A 16,281-nucleotide genomic window follows, 5' to 3' on the forward strand; every position below is an offset into this window, starting at 1 on the left:
GGTTCACACATCACTCTAGAAGGCTAGACAGGAGTGTTTGCACAGAATTAGCATGTGAAGGCCAGTTAGCTTTGTTCCATGAGCTGTACTGAGGGCCCAGGGCTGGGTCCCATGTGCTAGCAACTGAATGGAATAGGACCCTAATGACCGGAGGTGGCCCACCAGATATCTTAACCAGACCAGGTTCCATGGTGGGGCAGACAGATTGACACTCTTCAAATTATCCACATTCGGATCCCAGAACCTACAAATAGGTCACCTCACATGACAAAAGGACTTAGATAAAGATCCTGAGATGGGGAGATGTCCCAAGTCACAGAATGGCCCCAAATGCCTTCATAGATTCCTTGTGAGGAAGGAGGAGACTGTGGATGGAATTAGAGAACACACACAAGCACATGTGCATGTGCTCACATGTGCATACATGTGCATTCACACACACACACACACACACATGCGGAGAGTACTGGGGAGGAACTGTGTTACTGGCCTTGAAGGTGAAGGAAAAGCCACAAGCCTAGAAATGGCTCTCCCAGCAAGGCCTGCCATTGAAGTAAGGATGAGAAACCCTCAGTGAGAAGAGCTCAGCCAATTACCATCTATCTGCTCATCAGGGGAGGCATTGGCATGCTTGATTAATACCACAAACGGAAAGGTATTTGAATGAGATTCACTGGGGAACAGAACTTGGGAACAGGGGCAGAGGACCCAGGAAGGAGGGGAAGCACAGTTGCAAGTCAACCCTTAGGGACAGAAATGGAGGCGGGGAGGGGGGCACACACGCAGCAGCCTCCACTAATTTCAGTTCCCGACAGGGCTCCAGCAGTCTCTCCTCATGTGGAACAGATGGTTTGCTACGGGTGGTCTGTGGAAACCCTAGCTGTCCAGAAGGCTGAGGTGACAGATTGAATTCTGGTAAGACTGTGGTCAGAGAAGGGACTTGGGCATGAGAGAACTAAAGACAAGAGAAGCTGAAGCCAGATAAGAGAAACTGTCCTCTGCCTCCGTTGAGACGAGCGGAACTCCTGCCCCAGAGTGCTGGAGTTTAATCATGACAGGCTGTCAGCTGTGGATCCTGGGCTGCTACCTAGGCATTTCCCATCACCTGGAAACTTGACGCAAAGCAGATCAATCTATGTGGGAAAGGTGGGGACTTGGACTTGGAGAAGTAGCTTCTATGCTGGGGGTAGAGACAGGTACATCAAGGCATGTGGATCTATGTAGGTGGTCCAGGAAGTTATATGGTAGAGGGTTAGGAGTCCCTATCCTACTGAAGGCATCCTAGACCTTAGGCTGAAAAGGTAGGAGGGCTGATGGCCACAGGGTCTCCAGGAGAGGGAGAGAAAGCAGGGCTGTGCAGGTTACAGTGACCTCCGGAAGGGGTCACCTGAATCTCACCACAGGCCAGAGCCATGCAAGGGAGCTGGATCCATTGCCTTTGGCAGTTGTGTTCCTTTCCCTGATGCAAAGGGATCCTTGAGGACACGTATCTCAAAGTTTTCTGCTGCGAAGCCCAGCTCAGCATCTCCGGGTTCTCAGGTGTCTCCTCTCTACCTCCCAAGCACTCTCGTCCACTAAAGAAACAGGCTTCACAGCTCAAGACTTACATCGATTTGGCCACATTATCCCAGGCCTCATTTTCACAAAGAGGAAATGCTGTTGCACCTTCTGAGTTCTGTGGGAGGCAGTGGCTTCAGCGTGTGGCACTCAAGTACAAAGCCACACCAGCGCCTCCCGCCCCAAGAAGAGCTGGCACTCTGCGGTGCCTCAAGGTGGAGGAAACATCGCCTGTTTCCCATCTTTCCACCACCAAACTTATAAAGCCAGGGAGAGATGGAGCTAATCAGAGACTTAATGGAGCATTAGCGTCTAGGGGGAGGAGTGACAATTAACACTGTACACATTTATATCCAGGCTGCAAAGGACCAGTTCCTATGCCCGGGGGAAGCATGGGGAATTGAACTGCAGGGCCGGTGACAGGTAAATAGATGTGGCTCCCAGGAGGAAATCTGCCCATCCACTTGTTCCAGTTGGTTTCAACTAGACGGAGCTGGCTATGACATGCAAAATTAATTTTATGTTTCATTTTATGCCCATTTTAAGTACACGGATAGCTTCCCTTCTCCAATCATGCCACATAATTCCTGGATGGCAGCCATATCTCTCTTCTTGCAAAATGTCCCTAGATCCCGGAGGACGTAATTAGCACACTGAAGTTATTTAAGTCTGATACAGGATCCCCACACTGAGAAGCCCCTTGTGTGGTGATCTGATGTTTTGTTCTAGAAAAGGGATTTTAGTAATAAAATCGCCCTTTGAACAGCAAGTCCTAAGGTGTGGGAGAGTCACTGCTGCTCAGCCCACTGCAGTGGGAAATCGAGTCTGGCCTGCTGCCTCTGTGAACCCTATACAAACATACTTGGGGCTTCTTGCTCTGTGCACTCCGCCCTCCTTGCACTGCCCAGGTCTTCTGGATGAAGCTTGGAACTCAGATCTGGTTTGGCATCAGTGGACAAACTGTCCATTTTGCTGGCCCCTTTGCTGCTCTCCCTCCGGGGTCTCATCTCTACAGGGCACTGACCTGGACAGGGTTGTGGGTCCTCTGTGGCCCAGTTGTGGGAAAGAAGAGGACCATGAGGCTTGTGGAATCGAATCAAAGAGGTGAGAAGAACACACTTTCCAATCCGAGGACCTTGGCCACGCCTCCCCCCACCCCCTTAACTTCAGAGCGAGTTCACAGGGAGCGGGGGCATTGTATCTGACACTCAGGGCAGGGACAGAGAGCAGCTGACTTAGGACTGTCACCAGCACTGTGCGTGAGCCCATTTATAGCTTTATAACATGACTGTCGTGTTCCCCATATTCAGGCTCGTCTAAGAGTGACGCTTGCCCGAGGCATGTTTCTCAGGAATCTGGAGGGTAGAGTGTGGAATTGAGGCCCCTCAGTGCCTTTCATGTGTTGTTTTCCCCGCCTCTTACTTTCCGAGGTAAGAGTGGGTAGGTGAGAGGGCCACGGAAGGTTGACAAAGCCCTGCCTGCCGCTCACATGCCTTCCCACTGTGGCACCCAACGAGGCCACAGGAATGGCTCCTCAAGGTGTGACAACCTAGGCTGCATACCCAGGCCTTGTCCTTGTTGCTTCTTTGCAATGCCCTTGTCGTGTTACGGCTCTCCGTCTTTAGCTGTTTCGTTTATTCGGATTTCCTCATTCTGTGCCAATTAGCAGCAGCACACCAGCGGTTAGCTTTGGACCACTCGGCATGCAGTCTTTCAGAGCGTGGGCATAGGCCCTTCCGTCCCTACACGTGGCCCCGTCTGTCTCCAAGGAACCAGGAAGACCAACAGGGCAGGGGTCCAGAGCTGCCTAAAGAATCTTTCTTGGAGGGCATAAAACCATCCTCCTTCACCTTTCTCTACCAGGGTCCCCGCTTTTCACAAACTACAGGGGCTTAATCTTTTTTTAATAGCTATTCTGACCTTTGACCTCCCTACTCAGTCTAAGAGAATCGAAATCACAGATGAGGTGCCACAGGGGATCCTACAGGCCTGGCACTGTTCCAGGACTCTAGTATTTCTCATGGAGATAGATAAAAGCACCTGGAGCTGGGAGCCGCACACTCCTCCCTCCACCCATCCGAGGAGGCCACCTCCAGAGGCCACTTAACCCTGGGTCTAAGTGGTGGCTTCCTCCTGTCTCCTCCTCCATCTGCCATAACTAAGCACTTTGACATTTAATTCAGCACTCAGCTCCCTCCCCAGCAGTAACACCTTACCTGTCCCTTCTCTGACATAATAAAAGGCTCAATTATGCAAAGGGGACAAAGTGACATTTGGTTTCCCTTCAGCAGTATGTACTCAAAGAAGAGTGATGTTTGCTCTCAGCTGAGCGAGCATGATCACATGTCACATGAAAAATTGACACTGCACTGATGTGGCCCAGCCCGCTTCTCCCTTAATAACTGTGATTCCTAATCACCTCTCTCTCTCCGACACGCATGTGTGTCACGCCTGGGGAACTGCTGCTTTCTCTCTGAAGCACTTCTGCCAACTTCATCCCAGGAGCACACTTTCATCCAGACCACTTTAAAGTTAAACAAACGCAATACTGACATACACATCCAGAGATTTTATTTTTCTTTTTAAAAAGTTATATGCAATTAATTAATAGTTACAGTATTCTTAAACTATCAGATGAAATCAAAATAAAAGCCAGGCTTTTATTTTTATTTTATTCACATGAAACCAGGGCCAAAGAAAATATGCTTAGGATGGCTAAGAACTCTCAGAGTCACACTTGTAGGACTTCTCCCCAAACACATCTCTAACCCAATGTGGACAGCCCACCATTGGCCTTTCAGTGGGACGAGAGGCAACAGACTGGCAACACGCCATGCTCCTTGGGCGAGTACTCAGCACCTGAACTGTCTCTGAACTAAGGATGAGGGAATTGGCCTTGGTAGGAGGTGGTGCCTGTGACGGCGCCGGGTTCCTTGACTCCTTGGCAGCCCACTTCTGTCTCTTCCCACGTCACTTCACCAAGAACTTGTTGATAAGTCACAGACAAAACTTGAACTACACCAACCTGGACTTTCTTAGAAAAGTCAAATGACGTGAAATGTTCAGCAAGTGCCGTTTCACTTTCATGGAAACAGCTAAATTATCTATCAACCCATAATCTCTAAAATGACACTCAGATGCTAATTAATCATTGATGTTGACATTTATTGCCCTTTGAGCTAAGGCCTCATGGATTTTACACTTTGTTTAGCCATTACCTTTGAAATGTCCCCGTGTCATCAATAACTGTAAGAAAAGCATTTCCGTGTGAAGCAGGAGAAAGGTTCATTCCCTCAACAGTGCCAGCGGTAAACGCTCAGCCTCCCTGTAGGTTGAAATGAATGCACATTCTTCTCTCCTCGGCCCCGGAAAGGCTGGGTCTGGATTCCAGGTCCCTCCGAACTACCCAGCAGCACTGAGCTCTGTGCCCTTCCGAAATGGAGAGTTGTCTGAAGACATTATTCTGAAGCCAGGAGACATCTTTAATGGTTAGACTGGCACCCACCACGAGAGGAAAATGGGCAGAACCCTGGGTCCACTCTTACTCAGGGACTGACTTTGTGTTTCTAGGGTTACGCTAATGGGTCTGAGGAGACCATCTGTCTGGCCATCTCTTGGTAATTAGACTATAGGAGGGTATCCAACATGAAGGCCTTGGGATGCTCTGGCTCAATTCTGGCTTACTTAGCTCTTCAGCAGAGAGTGGCTCTGTGGGATGGGTCTTCTCACACTTTTAAAGCCATGTCTTTAATCTGATGAGTTCCTCAGGTGTTTTACACAGGGTGTTTGCAAACAAGAAACACGATGCAAACACGAAATACCTTCAGTCTTTGCTCAACAGTCCTGCACACCTGTGTGCATGAGACTTGATGTCTTATTTACTGGAAGCACTATCAAGCATTATGTTTCTCAGCTCAGTTTGCGAAAGTGTGCAGACAGAATGGAACACCAGCATTCTGCTTCGTGCTTGCTCTGGTTCCAGCCTTCCAGGCAGCTCTGGGGTTCAGGGTGATGCCTCCTGCATCCACGTGACCTCTGCCTCTATGGAAATTTCCCAGTCATGGATTCCTCAGAACATGGGACTTCTGTTCTGAGGTTCCTGTTTTTCTGACAAGGAGTCTCCTTCCAGAATCTGAACCAGGTTGGCCACTAATATCTTCCCACTGACCCTGCTGGTCAAGGCCTGTGCTTAACTGGCCATCAACCTACCAGGCAGGAGATGGTCCATCATAGGATCAAGATGAACAAGCGTCCCTTGGACACAGGACGAACACTTGGGTGACTGGTTAGACGTAAGCAGACTTGCTCTGGGGGCCTCGGGAATGTCTTCTGTCATTCTGCTTTGTGTCAAGTCACCTGACACCCTACCTGATGTCTTGTTCCCTGCAATGACTGGAGAACCCTGGCCTACTGTAGTGTGATCCCCAGAGATTCCACTGCCCCATTCGTACATGCAATTGCTACAGGGGATGTTGTGCTCTGACCCCGGGTGCATGTCCTTGTCCTTTGTCCTGCTTTTCTATGGATCACAGAAATGTCTGCATCTCAGAGCAGTGAAGGAAAGGCTGGTGTACTGTGTGTGTGGGGGGGGGGGCGGGTTACACATACTCATAGCCAATGAGCGTACCGTCAGGAGATGCTCTCTGGGTGACTGTGATTTAAGCCTCCCACTGCTGAGACAGAGATCCCAGAGCTCCCTGGGTTTAGGCAGTGATGCGCATCCACATCCACAGAAGCTGATGATGGGGTCCCACCAGCTCCCATGCTGCCCTTGTCCTGATCCTGGCCGTGCCTACCTAAGAGTTTCTGCACTCTGACTTCAGTGGAGCTAGTTCAAGGTGGCCACTACTTTCTGAAAAGAGGGTACCACTGTAGCACTGTTGCGGATGATAGATGTGAACAGTGACAGGTAAAGAAGATGCATTATAGCTCCTGCACCTGTGGGGGTTTCCAGTGTACCTGGCTGACCAGGGACAACTGGACACTGGTGAACCCTGAGAGTGTGAAGGCAGCAATACTTGAGATAACTGTCAAGGCTCTCCATAAGGAGGAACTCTGTCCCTGGAGTGGATGCACACAGCTCCACGTGTGGAGGAACTCTCTTCCTGGGGAAGAGAGGCCATGGCTTCCGAGTGGGAGAAGAACTATCCCTGAGCAGACTCTGCAGTCAGAAGGAGTCTGGTCTCTAAGACTTCATATATGTGATGCCAGAATTAAAGAGGATGTCATTCTAGGTGCCTACAAAATCCCTCTTGGCCACACTAGCAGCAGAAGTGAGAACTGGAAGCTGCTATTCTCAATGGAGTGGCTAGGTTCCTCTGCTTCTCAGAGCAAGGAAGAATCCCCTCTCGGGTCTGGTGTGAACTTCCAACACACACATCCTTAGCTAAAGGGCCACTTTATAAGGCAAGGTTCTCTAGCTTAAGCAGAGCTGAAGTTAGGAACGCATAAAGCAAAAGATGTAAGGGAGAGAGCACCGCCCTCCTCACCCTCTGTAATACTGTACAGGTCCCAGTAAGGAGGCCTAATTCTGATTGGTCCATGGGATGGAGCCCCTCCATCCATGTATAGGTATTTTGTGCTTCTCCTACAGTATGGTATCCTGTAGACTGCCCTGATGCACTTTGCTGCAGAGCCCCCACTACTATCAGCTTGTCCATCAGAGAGGAGAGGGCCAGAAGCTGCCCTCTATCAGCCTAAGACAGCAGGGCATCAGGGATTTTGTATATCCAGTGTGACCTCTATGGCTCTGTCCCTCCTTTTAGGCCTGAACCCTTCCCAGCTGCAGCTCATACTCACAGCCCTGCTCCTATGCACCGCAGCTAACCAAATGAAGGGCCTGCTCCCCACTGACACCACACCCTTGTTCATCCCATCTTCTAGAAGAACCCTGAATTTGGTGGCTCCACACTAAGAAGCCCTGCAATTGTCTCATGTGGTCCTTTCCCTGGGATAGAATATTCTATTCCAATGGGGACAACCCCTACCCTATTTTGTGAAGCCCAAACACCTGTTGTAGCAAGGATGGGGCTCATTTATATCATGGTCATGTAGGGAATCCCGCTACCCAAAGCAGGAAGGCTTGCATTCTGACTTAACAATTGAGAGGCTGAGGATGCTCACACAGTGAGTGGGAAAGCTACAACCTATGAGCCTTGCTGACCATCAACCTGGCCCATTTCCCATCTCTCATTGCATCATTATATCAGAAGAAAGCAAGCCACAGGGTTCAGTTAGAAGGTTCTAGTGTTCAAGGTCACATCTAGAGGTACAGTTTCCTGAGGGCAGCTCCATGGATGCCGTCGCATGAGGTATGATCAATGGATGTTTCTACACATAACCCCTCAGCCCCAGGTTCTGGCACAGAACTGCTAAGATTCCTGAGTCCTGATGAGTGATAAGAGCATCCTTTGCCCCTCTGACCACACCTGAGTTCTTTTTAGTATGTTCAGGATGGGGACTTGTCTCCATAAATCAGGATATCCCACTGTAAGAGCCTACAACTCCACCGCAACCTCCCAGGGAGGTAGGGCTGAGTTCAATCATTTGGCTATCTAAATAAGTCTCCATAGGGATACTGCCATCAAAATAGAACAGTAATCTGGGCATCTTCCTGGTACACAAATATGTTCAGTTGCCAAATGCCCAAAAAAGGCATAGAGGCATGAGGCCCTGTCCCACCCCAGGGCTTTGTGTTTCTCTCCCATCGCACAGCTCCTGAGTCATATCCTTTATAATAAAACTGCAATCATGGCTAATCACAGTCGAGCACTTTCCTGAGTCCTGTGAGTCACTCCAGAGAATTATCACCAAAATCAAGGGGAGGCATGGGAGGCCCTGGGTTTGCAGTCAGCTAGACAGAGTGTGGGTAGCCTGCTGAGGCCTCCTGCTGACTCGCATCTTTATGAAATAGTCTCCTCGGACTGAGCCTTTAGCTCAGGGGTCTGATGTCAACTTGTAATCTAGTATCTGGAGTCAGAATTGAACAATAGACTCTAAGAGCCCTGGGCTTGGGGAAGCAGCACCCAGTCCCTCCCAGAGACAGAGCCGAAGGTGGGGAGCAGGAGGTCACTAATGCTGCAATAGGGACACCACCCTACAAAGAGAGAAAAGATCCCCTTTCTCGAAGTAGGGTACAAGGTTCAATATGCCCAGCACAGTAGATGTGAGACCCTGAGACAATGAGCAAGTCACTCTTCCTGACACACGCCATTGCTGTGCTTAGAGAATGTTGTGCCCTGATGGTTCTATTGCAGCTCCCAGAGGGCGCATTGCCCCCAAACCCCCACTGCAGCCCCCAAAGAGCACATTTCTCCAATACCCCCATTGTTGTTCCTGGAGGACACGTTACCCTAATGCCATCATTGCTATTTCTCTTAGTCGGACTTAGCATTTCCTCCCAGCTGTATATTGTTCTCCGATTGTCAGGTTTTAAAACTAATTTTTACTATAATAACCTTTTTATCCCGATTCCAAATTACTCTATTAGAAAAGGGCACTTTTAAAAACCAAAGACTGTGGCTCCCTCGTGGAAGGTGCTTTGGAATAAGGCATACTCAGAGATCAGGAATCCTCTCAGGGCAGCCAGAGAGAGCGAGACACAGCTTTAATTAACAGTTTCTTCCAATATGCCTCCTTCAAGAGAGGGTAGAGACTCCTTAGCAGTTCATGGCAGGCTACATTTACCTCGAGCTGCTGATCTATGGGCAACAGCAATGCTGTTCTAATTCATACAACTACATCAGGACAGAGAAACTCATCACTTACGCGCCATTTTCCTTGCTACAGATGTGACAGCATGGAGGATTATTCCTGCCCTGGGGTGGAGATTTTGTTTTATTAAGCATAACACACCTAAGGAGTATGTATGCATGCACTTTCTCTCCTATGACATTAAGCGGACTCTGGGACATGGAACTGTGTTTAATAGCTCTTGGCTTTAGAGGTATCTTACCAGGGGGATCCGGGCACAGGCGTGGAGGCCACAGGTCTATTGCCTTTTGCTGCAGTCTCCTCCCCTCTTACCAGGATGGGTGGAGGCTCCTTTGAATGAAAGAGAAGGGGAGAGATGACTGTTTTAATTCTGAACACTCTCTCAGTTCCAGTAACAAAGAGGAAAGTAACCAAGTGCCCAGCAGGCTCAGCGGTCTGTTCCCAGCAATGACTTACTGAGTAAAACATCACAGAAAGGAGGCTCTCAGTTTGGGCAGTCACAAAAAGGCTTGAATTGACAATGGACTACATTACATATACGTGTAGAGCAACCCACCAGAGGCAGCTTCTAATTTCCCCATTTGTTGGCTCTCAGATCCAGAGACAAAGGGGAGTCATGAGAGGGCTACAGATTGGTAGGGGTCAGGTGTAGAAAAATACTGCTGAGCTCATATCTAGGCTCATAGGCTGGAGTCACTGTGCCATGAAATCCCTATGTACAGTGTCAGAGAACCTCCATGCTGCAAGGTATCCTAGACACAGGCAGGGCTAACATCTGGGTCTCTTATGGTAGAGGAAGTGATAAGCCTACTCTACCCTAGACTGGCCTGGAACTCATTATAGAGCCTAGGATGGACTCAAACTTGCAGTGATCCTCTTGTCTCAATCTCTTGTCAATCACCACACTTAGCTCAAGCTGCCATCCTTAAGGGAAAACAGAGTCCTAGACAGGTTTGGCTGCTCTGGAGGTGAGGGTATTCTCCATCTTTCTGGATTGCTTTGCTCAGACAGCACCAAAGGGTCATTTTTCAAGGTACATGTGATTCTGAGGCTCTGCTGGGTTTGGGAGGTGTCAGTATTTTTGTCCTAGAAGAAAATGAAGATTTATTCTCTCCAGTCCAAAGCAGCAGCAAATGGACCCTTCTCTGTGTTCATTTCAGATGGCACTGGGGCGGGGGAGGCAAATCTTGTTTGAAATGAAAAACTCTGGACAATCTCAAGTCCAATAGGGACCCAAAGCCGAGACTCAGGCTGTCATTCCTAGCTGTTCTACTTAAGACAGTCATGAATTCTTGGTTCAACAATGGGCTGAAGCCCAATTCCCACCATGAAAGAGCAACATGATGAGAGGAGGCTCTTCGAAAGAAAGGAATTCTAGGTTTTAGGAAAGAAAGGAATTCAGAAAGCATAAATTCTAGGGATAAGAACCATTCTAGACTTTTGTCCCCCAACCCACTCCACCTCACCATGCCCTACAGTTTGCATGGCTTCATTATCAACCTCAGACCACAACAAAGATGGTGCAGGTGAGATCAAAGGGCAAGTAGGTTGTTTTCAATGACAGCCTGTTTTCAGCTGAGGGTTCCGTGACTGAATAGCAACTTGACATTTTAGAATGCAGGATTTCTGATATGTGACCTGCTCCAAGGGATCATGACTCACAGGTTTAGAACCACTGGCCAAAGCAGGTTAAATGTGGACCTGGAGCAACAGCCCAGGGGTTCAGAGTACACACTTTTCTCGGGTTCAGAGTACACACTTTTCTCACAGAAGACCTGACCTTGGCTCCCAGTGCTATGGGCTGCTCACAGCTACCGGTAACTCCAGCTCCAGGGCATCCAATATCCTCTTCTGGCCTCCTCCAGCACCCATAATCATGTGCCCATATTCCCACACAGCTACACATCATTTAAATTCTTTAAAATTCTTTTTTAAAAAGAGAGAGAATTCTGAAGAGGTAAATCTGCCGAGTGTAGCTCTTTGGTAAAATCCTTAATAATACAACAAAGCTGTGTTGACTGTGTTATACAAAGAGCCAGCCAGTCCCTCCCTACAGGGAAGGACAACAAATCTGAGATGGCAAGAGTTGGCCACGAAAGCACCTGCCCTGTTTTGGTGTGAAGGTAAATCTGAGAAGGTGACTGAAGCATTGGACCCATGATGCACCTGGGCATGTGCATCCCTTGTCTTTCCTGGGTCTCAAACAGTGTCTGCTTTTTGTGGCTGATATCTGCCTTTAATTAATAGTTTTTTAATTTATACAGCAAACCCTTACACTCATAAGTATAAGAAGAAAGTTTTGTAGAATTCTTTAAAGAACTTTCTGGAAATAGAAAATATCTTTGTTTCTTATTATTGAGAAAATAAATAAGGTCAGGATAAATAATTAGCTTAACAGAGAGTATTGAGAAGCACTTGTCTTCAAATATATATATATATATATATATATATATATATATATATATATCATATATATGCATATGTATATTAATACCAGGGTTTATATTACTAATCCAATTAGAAAAACTGGAGGGAATTTTCACTGAGAAGTTAATTGAACAATAGAACTCAACATGGAGTCTCTGAGTACCAAATTATTCAAGTAAATGTGGTAGAGTATAATTTGTGATGAGACCAACTTCTAAATCCGGCAACGCTAGGATCCTCTCCTGCTAATTACCAGGATCTTCTTCATGAGGCACATGCTGGTTATGATTTCCTGTTGGTGATAAAAACGGCTAATCATGGTGTAAAACTCCTGCTTGACGAGGAAGTAATAAAAGTGAATCAGAATGGCAGAACCCAGTAATAAAGCCAGTATTTATGGATGACATCAGTGAAGCTAGCTGTGTAATTAATATGTAATTTTGGCATAGATGTGCTGATCTCTTCTGGAAAACCAGAGCATGTTCGAGGCTGCACCAACACACACTTGCAACTGGTGTTGTGATAGGAGTGGTGGGCAGCTTCCCACCTCCCAGCTCCTGGCCACCAGCTAGCTTTACCAAAATAATTACACGGAAACTGTATTCTTTTAAACACTGCTTGGCCCATTAGCTCTAGCCTCTTACTGGCTAATTCTCACATCTTGATTAACCCATTTCTAATAATCTGTGTAGGACCACGAGGTGGTGGCTTACCGGGAAGGATCTTAACCTGCGTCCATTTTGGAGAGGAGAGCTATAGTGTCTGCCTCACTTCCCTTCTTCCCAGCATTCTGTTCGGTCTACTCCGCCTATCTAAATTCTGCCCTATCAGGCTAAGCAGTTTTCTTTATTAATTAACCAATGAAAGCAACAGATAGGTAGATGACCCTCCTCCATCAGACTGCTGTTCGCCATCCAACACTGGTAAGAAGGGTGAGTACGAAGAGGAGGGTGAGCATCAGGGTGATTGTGCTGATGAGGCTCCCTGGGGAGCATGGGCCAGGGAGGACAGAGCACTCCCAGTGGGTATGAGGTAGGAAAGCTTGAGAAGAGGAAAGAGGAGAACGTGTTGAAAGGCTCTGAGATAAAGAGGCTCCAGGACAGCCTGCTGAGGGCACGTGTCCTGTAATTCATTATCTCAAGTGTAGTGTCATAGAGAAATCCCAGCTTATCCAGAAGCAGGGCTGGGTAACCCATTTGACAACTGTGGGAAGAATATGGCCTAAAATTTCAATTTTAAAGAAAAATGGCCCTGCCTTGGGATGTCTCTAACAGTAAAACCTAACTTTGAACGGCACATTGGCAGAAGCCTGCCCCTCACATATCTTCTCTTCGTTATGAAAACAGATACAGTGTGAACACCACAGAACCCCATTCACGAGCTCCACTAGGTCAGGGTGCTCTGCCTGACCTTGCCTGGGGCTTGCTCTCCCTTGGGAAATGAAGTCGCCAGCCTGGTTTGAACTATGGTGCAGGGCAGACTGGTAAAGTCATTTCATAAATGCCTATGAGAAAAACATGTGAGGTGTTCCAGCCCCACATCTTCCACCTGTGGGTTGTGTCTCTAGAAAACTCCAAGGGTTGACATTCACCTTGTCCTCTTTGTCTCCCTCCAGGCTTTTCCTCTCTGGGGCACGTAGCATCAGCGCAGGAGGACGGGATGCGCGCCTGAGCTCTTTGCTTTTTTTATCTGTGGGACCAAAACAAAGGTCATTAGTATTTCATTTGTCGTGTCAGTCATGACTTGAAAAATTAAGCAAAGATAAAATGTGGCTTTGGAAATCCAAAGTAGAGTGCCAGTATACAGGCAGTCCCTGCCATCTTGGCCTTCCAGCTATAGCCTAACAATGTTGCCCTGACACTGAGACTCAGAGACATAGGTCTCTCACCTGGACCCCTTCCTGACCCAGCCAGGGATAACCCATAACATCTGTGTCTGTGACTCCCTGCAGTCCTCTTTTTGGCCTTTTCCTGAAGAGACTGACTGGTCCCAGTTTGTCCCCCACGATCTTTTAGATGAAGAATCCCAGGAGGAATGAGTACATGGAAAGTGTGCCCAACAAAATCATCCACGGCTGGAACAGTCCTGCTGGTGAGTCAGCACATGGTGGGAGGGAGTAAGAATACTACCCACAAATGGCTAGCCACTGCTGTGGCTGAGCCCAGATGACCCATAGGCAAATCTGGATGCTATGGCTTTCCCTGTGCATCCCATGCCCGCCCGGACATTCGGGCGCTTCCTTGGTGCCATCAAATGCCATATGGGCCAGTACTCAGCATGGTCTAAATCACCTTTGGTAATGCTGTATGGCCAGACTACTTGGATTGGGATGTATAGGACCCAGGCCTTGCCCAGAAAGGACAAGGAACATTATGTAACACAGAACCAGCCTCTAAAAACCCAGCTGATGGCCATTGTGCATACCATGGAGCATCCCTGATGGGTGTGGAGAGGACTCCAAGCTGGCCATGCCTCCAGCTATCTCTCATCCATCACCAAATGGGTAAGGGGTTATCGGTGGTCGGAGTGCATGATGTTTGAACAAAAATTACATGAGCAAAGACAGAGAAAAAGACACAATCTGTCAAGTCGCAAATGAAAGCCAAGTTGAAGTTTAAAGTTTCTTTTCCAAACTATATCTATTCAATGACTCAGAAACCGTAGCGAATTTCTTTCAGTAAAAGATATTACACTGATTTCTGTTTTAACACCAGAAATAGAAAGGGAAACCAAACGATCCGACCACACATCAGCCCAACAGAAAAAAAACTACTAGAGGAGCAGGAGCAGGCTTCTCGTGGTTTGAGAGACACGACACTGAGACACTTCTGCTTCTCAAGGGGGATCCATCTGACATCAGCCTCTACTGGCACGGCCACAATAGGGGAAGGCATAAATAGCTTCCCATGTGTGTGTGTGTGTGCAGCCACATAAATATTCACATATGTGCGTACAAGTGCAAATATAAACATACAAAAATGGTGACCAGTGGCTTCCTCTGGGGAAACATCTGAGCCTGGAGGATGGGGCAGGCAGGGCAAAGCAGGGGAACCACCTTGGCACCTTCCCACCTTTAATCTTTCTATTCGACCACTGGGAATATCTTGCATACTGCCAACACCATGCTCGCTGTCCAAACTCCACTTCTGCCACCCTTTCGGTGCAGGTTAGTGGATGGGGCCATGCAGATATGATTTCCACACTGGGCTTGAGGTCATCATCATGCTCGCTGTGGCTCTGTACCCTACAGGCTGTGCCTGCAGAGTCAAGCAGGCAGCTGCAGCGCAGCCTGTTACTGAGCTGTGTGGAGGAAGATGCTCACTGAGTAGTGTTCAGTTAGCAGTAGTGCTTCAGAAACAGAGTGTCTGGGAAGCTCTGACCATGAACAGAGTCGCCATGGAACACAGACACATCATCTGGACCAGGAAGGAACATGAGTGTTCCATCTCTGGCTCCTCTTCTCCATCTGGGGGTGGGCATGAACACCTAGGGGATGTCATGTATGAGGGTCCTTGTCCACCACTGCCACTCTGTAGAAGTCCTGGCTGACACTGTCCCCAGAAGACAGAGGGCTGGTGCTTACATCTGAAGGAGCAGCCATTATTATTAGCTCATGATGTAGGCAAGAATGACAAGCATGCGACCCTGGTGTCGTCATGGCTTCCTCCTGTCATTGTATTGCAGGACCGAGCTATAACGCACACCCTTCCTTTCACACAGAAGCCAGGCATGCTAACCACAGGGCTCCAGCACAATCAGCCACAACCACAAACAAGACACATCCCTAGGGCCTGGCCAAACCATCTACCCAATCCCTTCAAGATTGGCCTGGAAGAGAGTAGAGTGTAACTCAGGAGAAGAAATACTGCCCAGGATATGTGAGGTCTGGGGTTGGATCCCCAGTATTGACAAAAAAGAGAAGAGAGGAAGGGATGAAAGAAGGGAGGAGAAGAGGGAGAAGGGGGAGAGGCAGACAGGTTCACCTTGCTAGGAGCCATCAGCTTTCTATTCAGCTGGATAATCAAGCTAAGCCAAGAAACTAAATTTAAGGAAATGGGAGCATGTCCTTACCTATGATGCCAAGCCTTGCTGCTGAGCACATCAAATTTCTAGAGTCTGCGTCTTTGAGATGGCTCAAAAGCTAACCTCTACAAGCCCAGAATACTATCAACAGAGAACGGTACACACACACACACACACACACACACACACACACACACACACACACACACGGTAGATAGATAGATAGATAGATAGATAGATAGATAGATAGATAGATAGATAGATAGATAGATAGACAGATAGATAGACAGATGTGATTGATTTAGGAAAGACTTCTAGAACTCTGGGGTTATGCTTGAAGCTCCTTTCTTGTCATAGTGTGAAGAAGACCTAGGCACAGGTTTTTGTCCTGACTCCACACTGGGCAATCTGCCTCCACCTTCCACAGAGCAGGACCGGCAAGTCACCACATCACCATCCCACAGACACGTGAAGAAAGAGCACATGGATGAGATAAACGACCATTTGTTTTGTGACTCCCCCCCCCCGCCAACAAGGGCAAAAATCCCATTAAAAAATGCA

General features: G+C 48.0%; 1 protein-coding gene across 1 annotated transcript in view; it reads right to left on the minus strand.

Moving 5' to 3' along the window:
* Window positions 1-16,281, minus strand: part of Tcerg1l (transcription elongation regulator 1 like) — a 180,240-nt gene that overhangs the window by 51,878 nt on the left and 112,081 nt on the right. Inside the window, exons 5-6 of the mRNA XM_075972609.1 lie at window positions 13,289-13,386; window positions 9,512-9,600 (exon numbers count right to left, since the gene is read on the minus strand). Coding sequence (XP_075828724.1) covers window positions 9,512-9,600; window positions 13,289-13,386 — 187 coding nt within the window. The remainder of the gene's footprint in view (window positions 1-9,511; window positions 9,601-13,288; window positions 13,387-16,281) is intronic.

This window comes from Microtus pennsylvanicus, chromosome 5, assembly GCF_037038515.1.
Source record: "Microtus pennsylvanicus isolate mMicPen1 chromosome 5, mMicPen1.hap1, whole genome shotgun sequence".
In the NCBI taxonomy this organism is placed as follows: Eukaryota; Metazoa; Chordata; class Mammalia; order Rodentia; family Cricetidae; genus Microtus; species Microtus pennsylvanicus.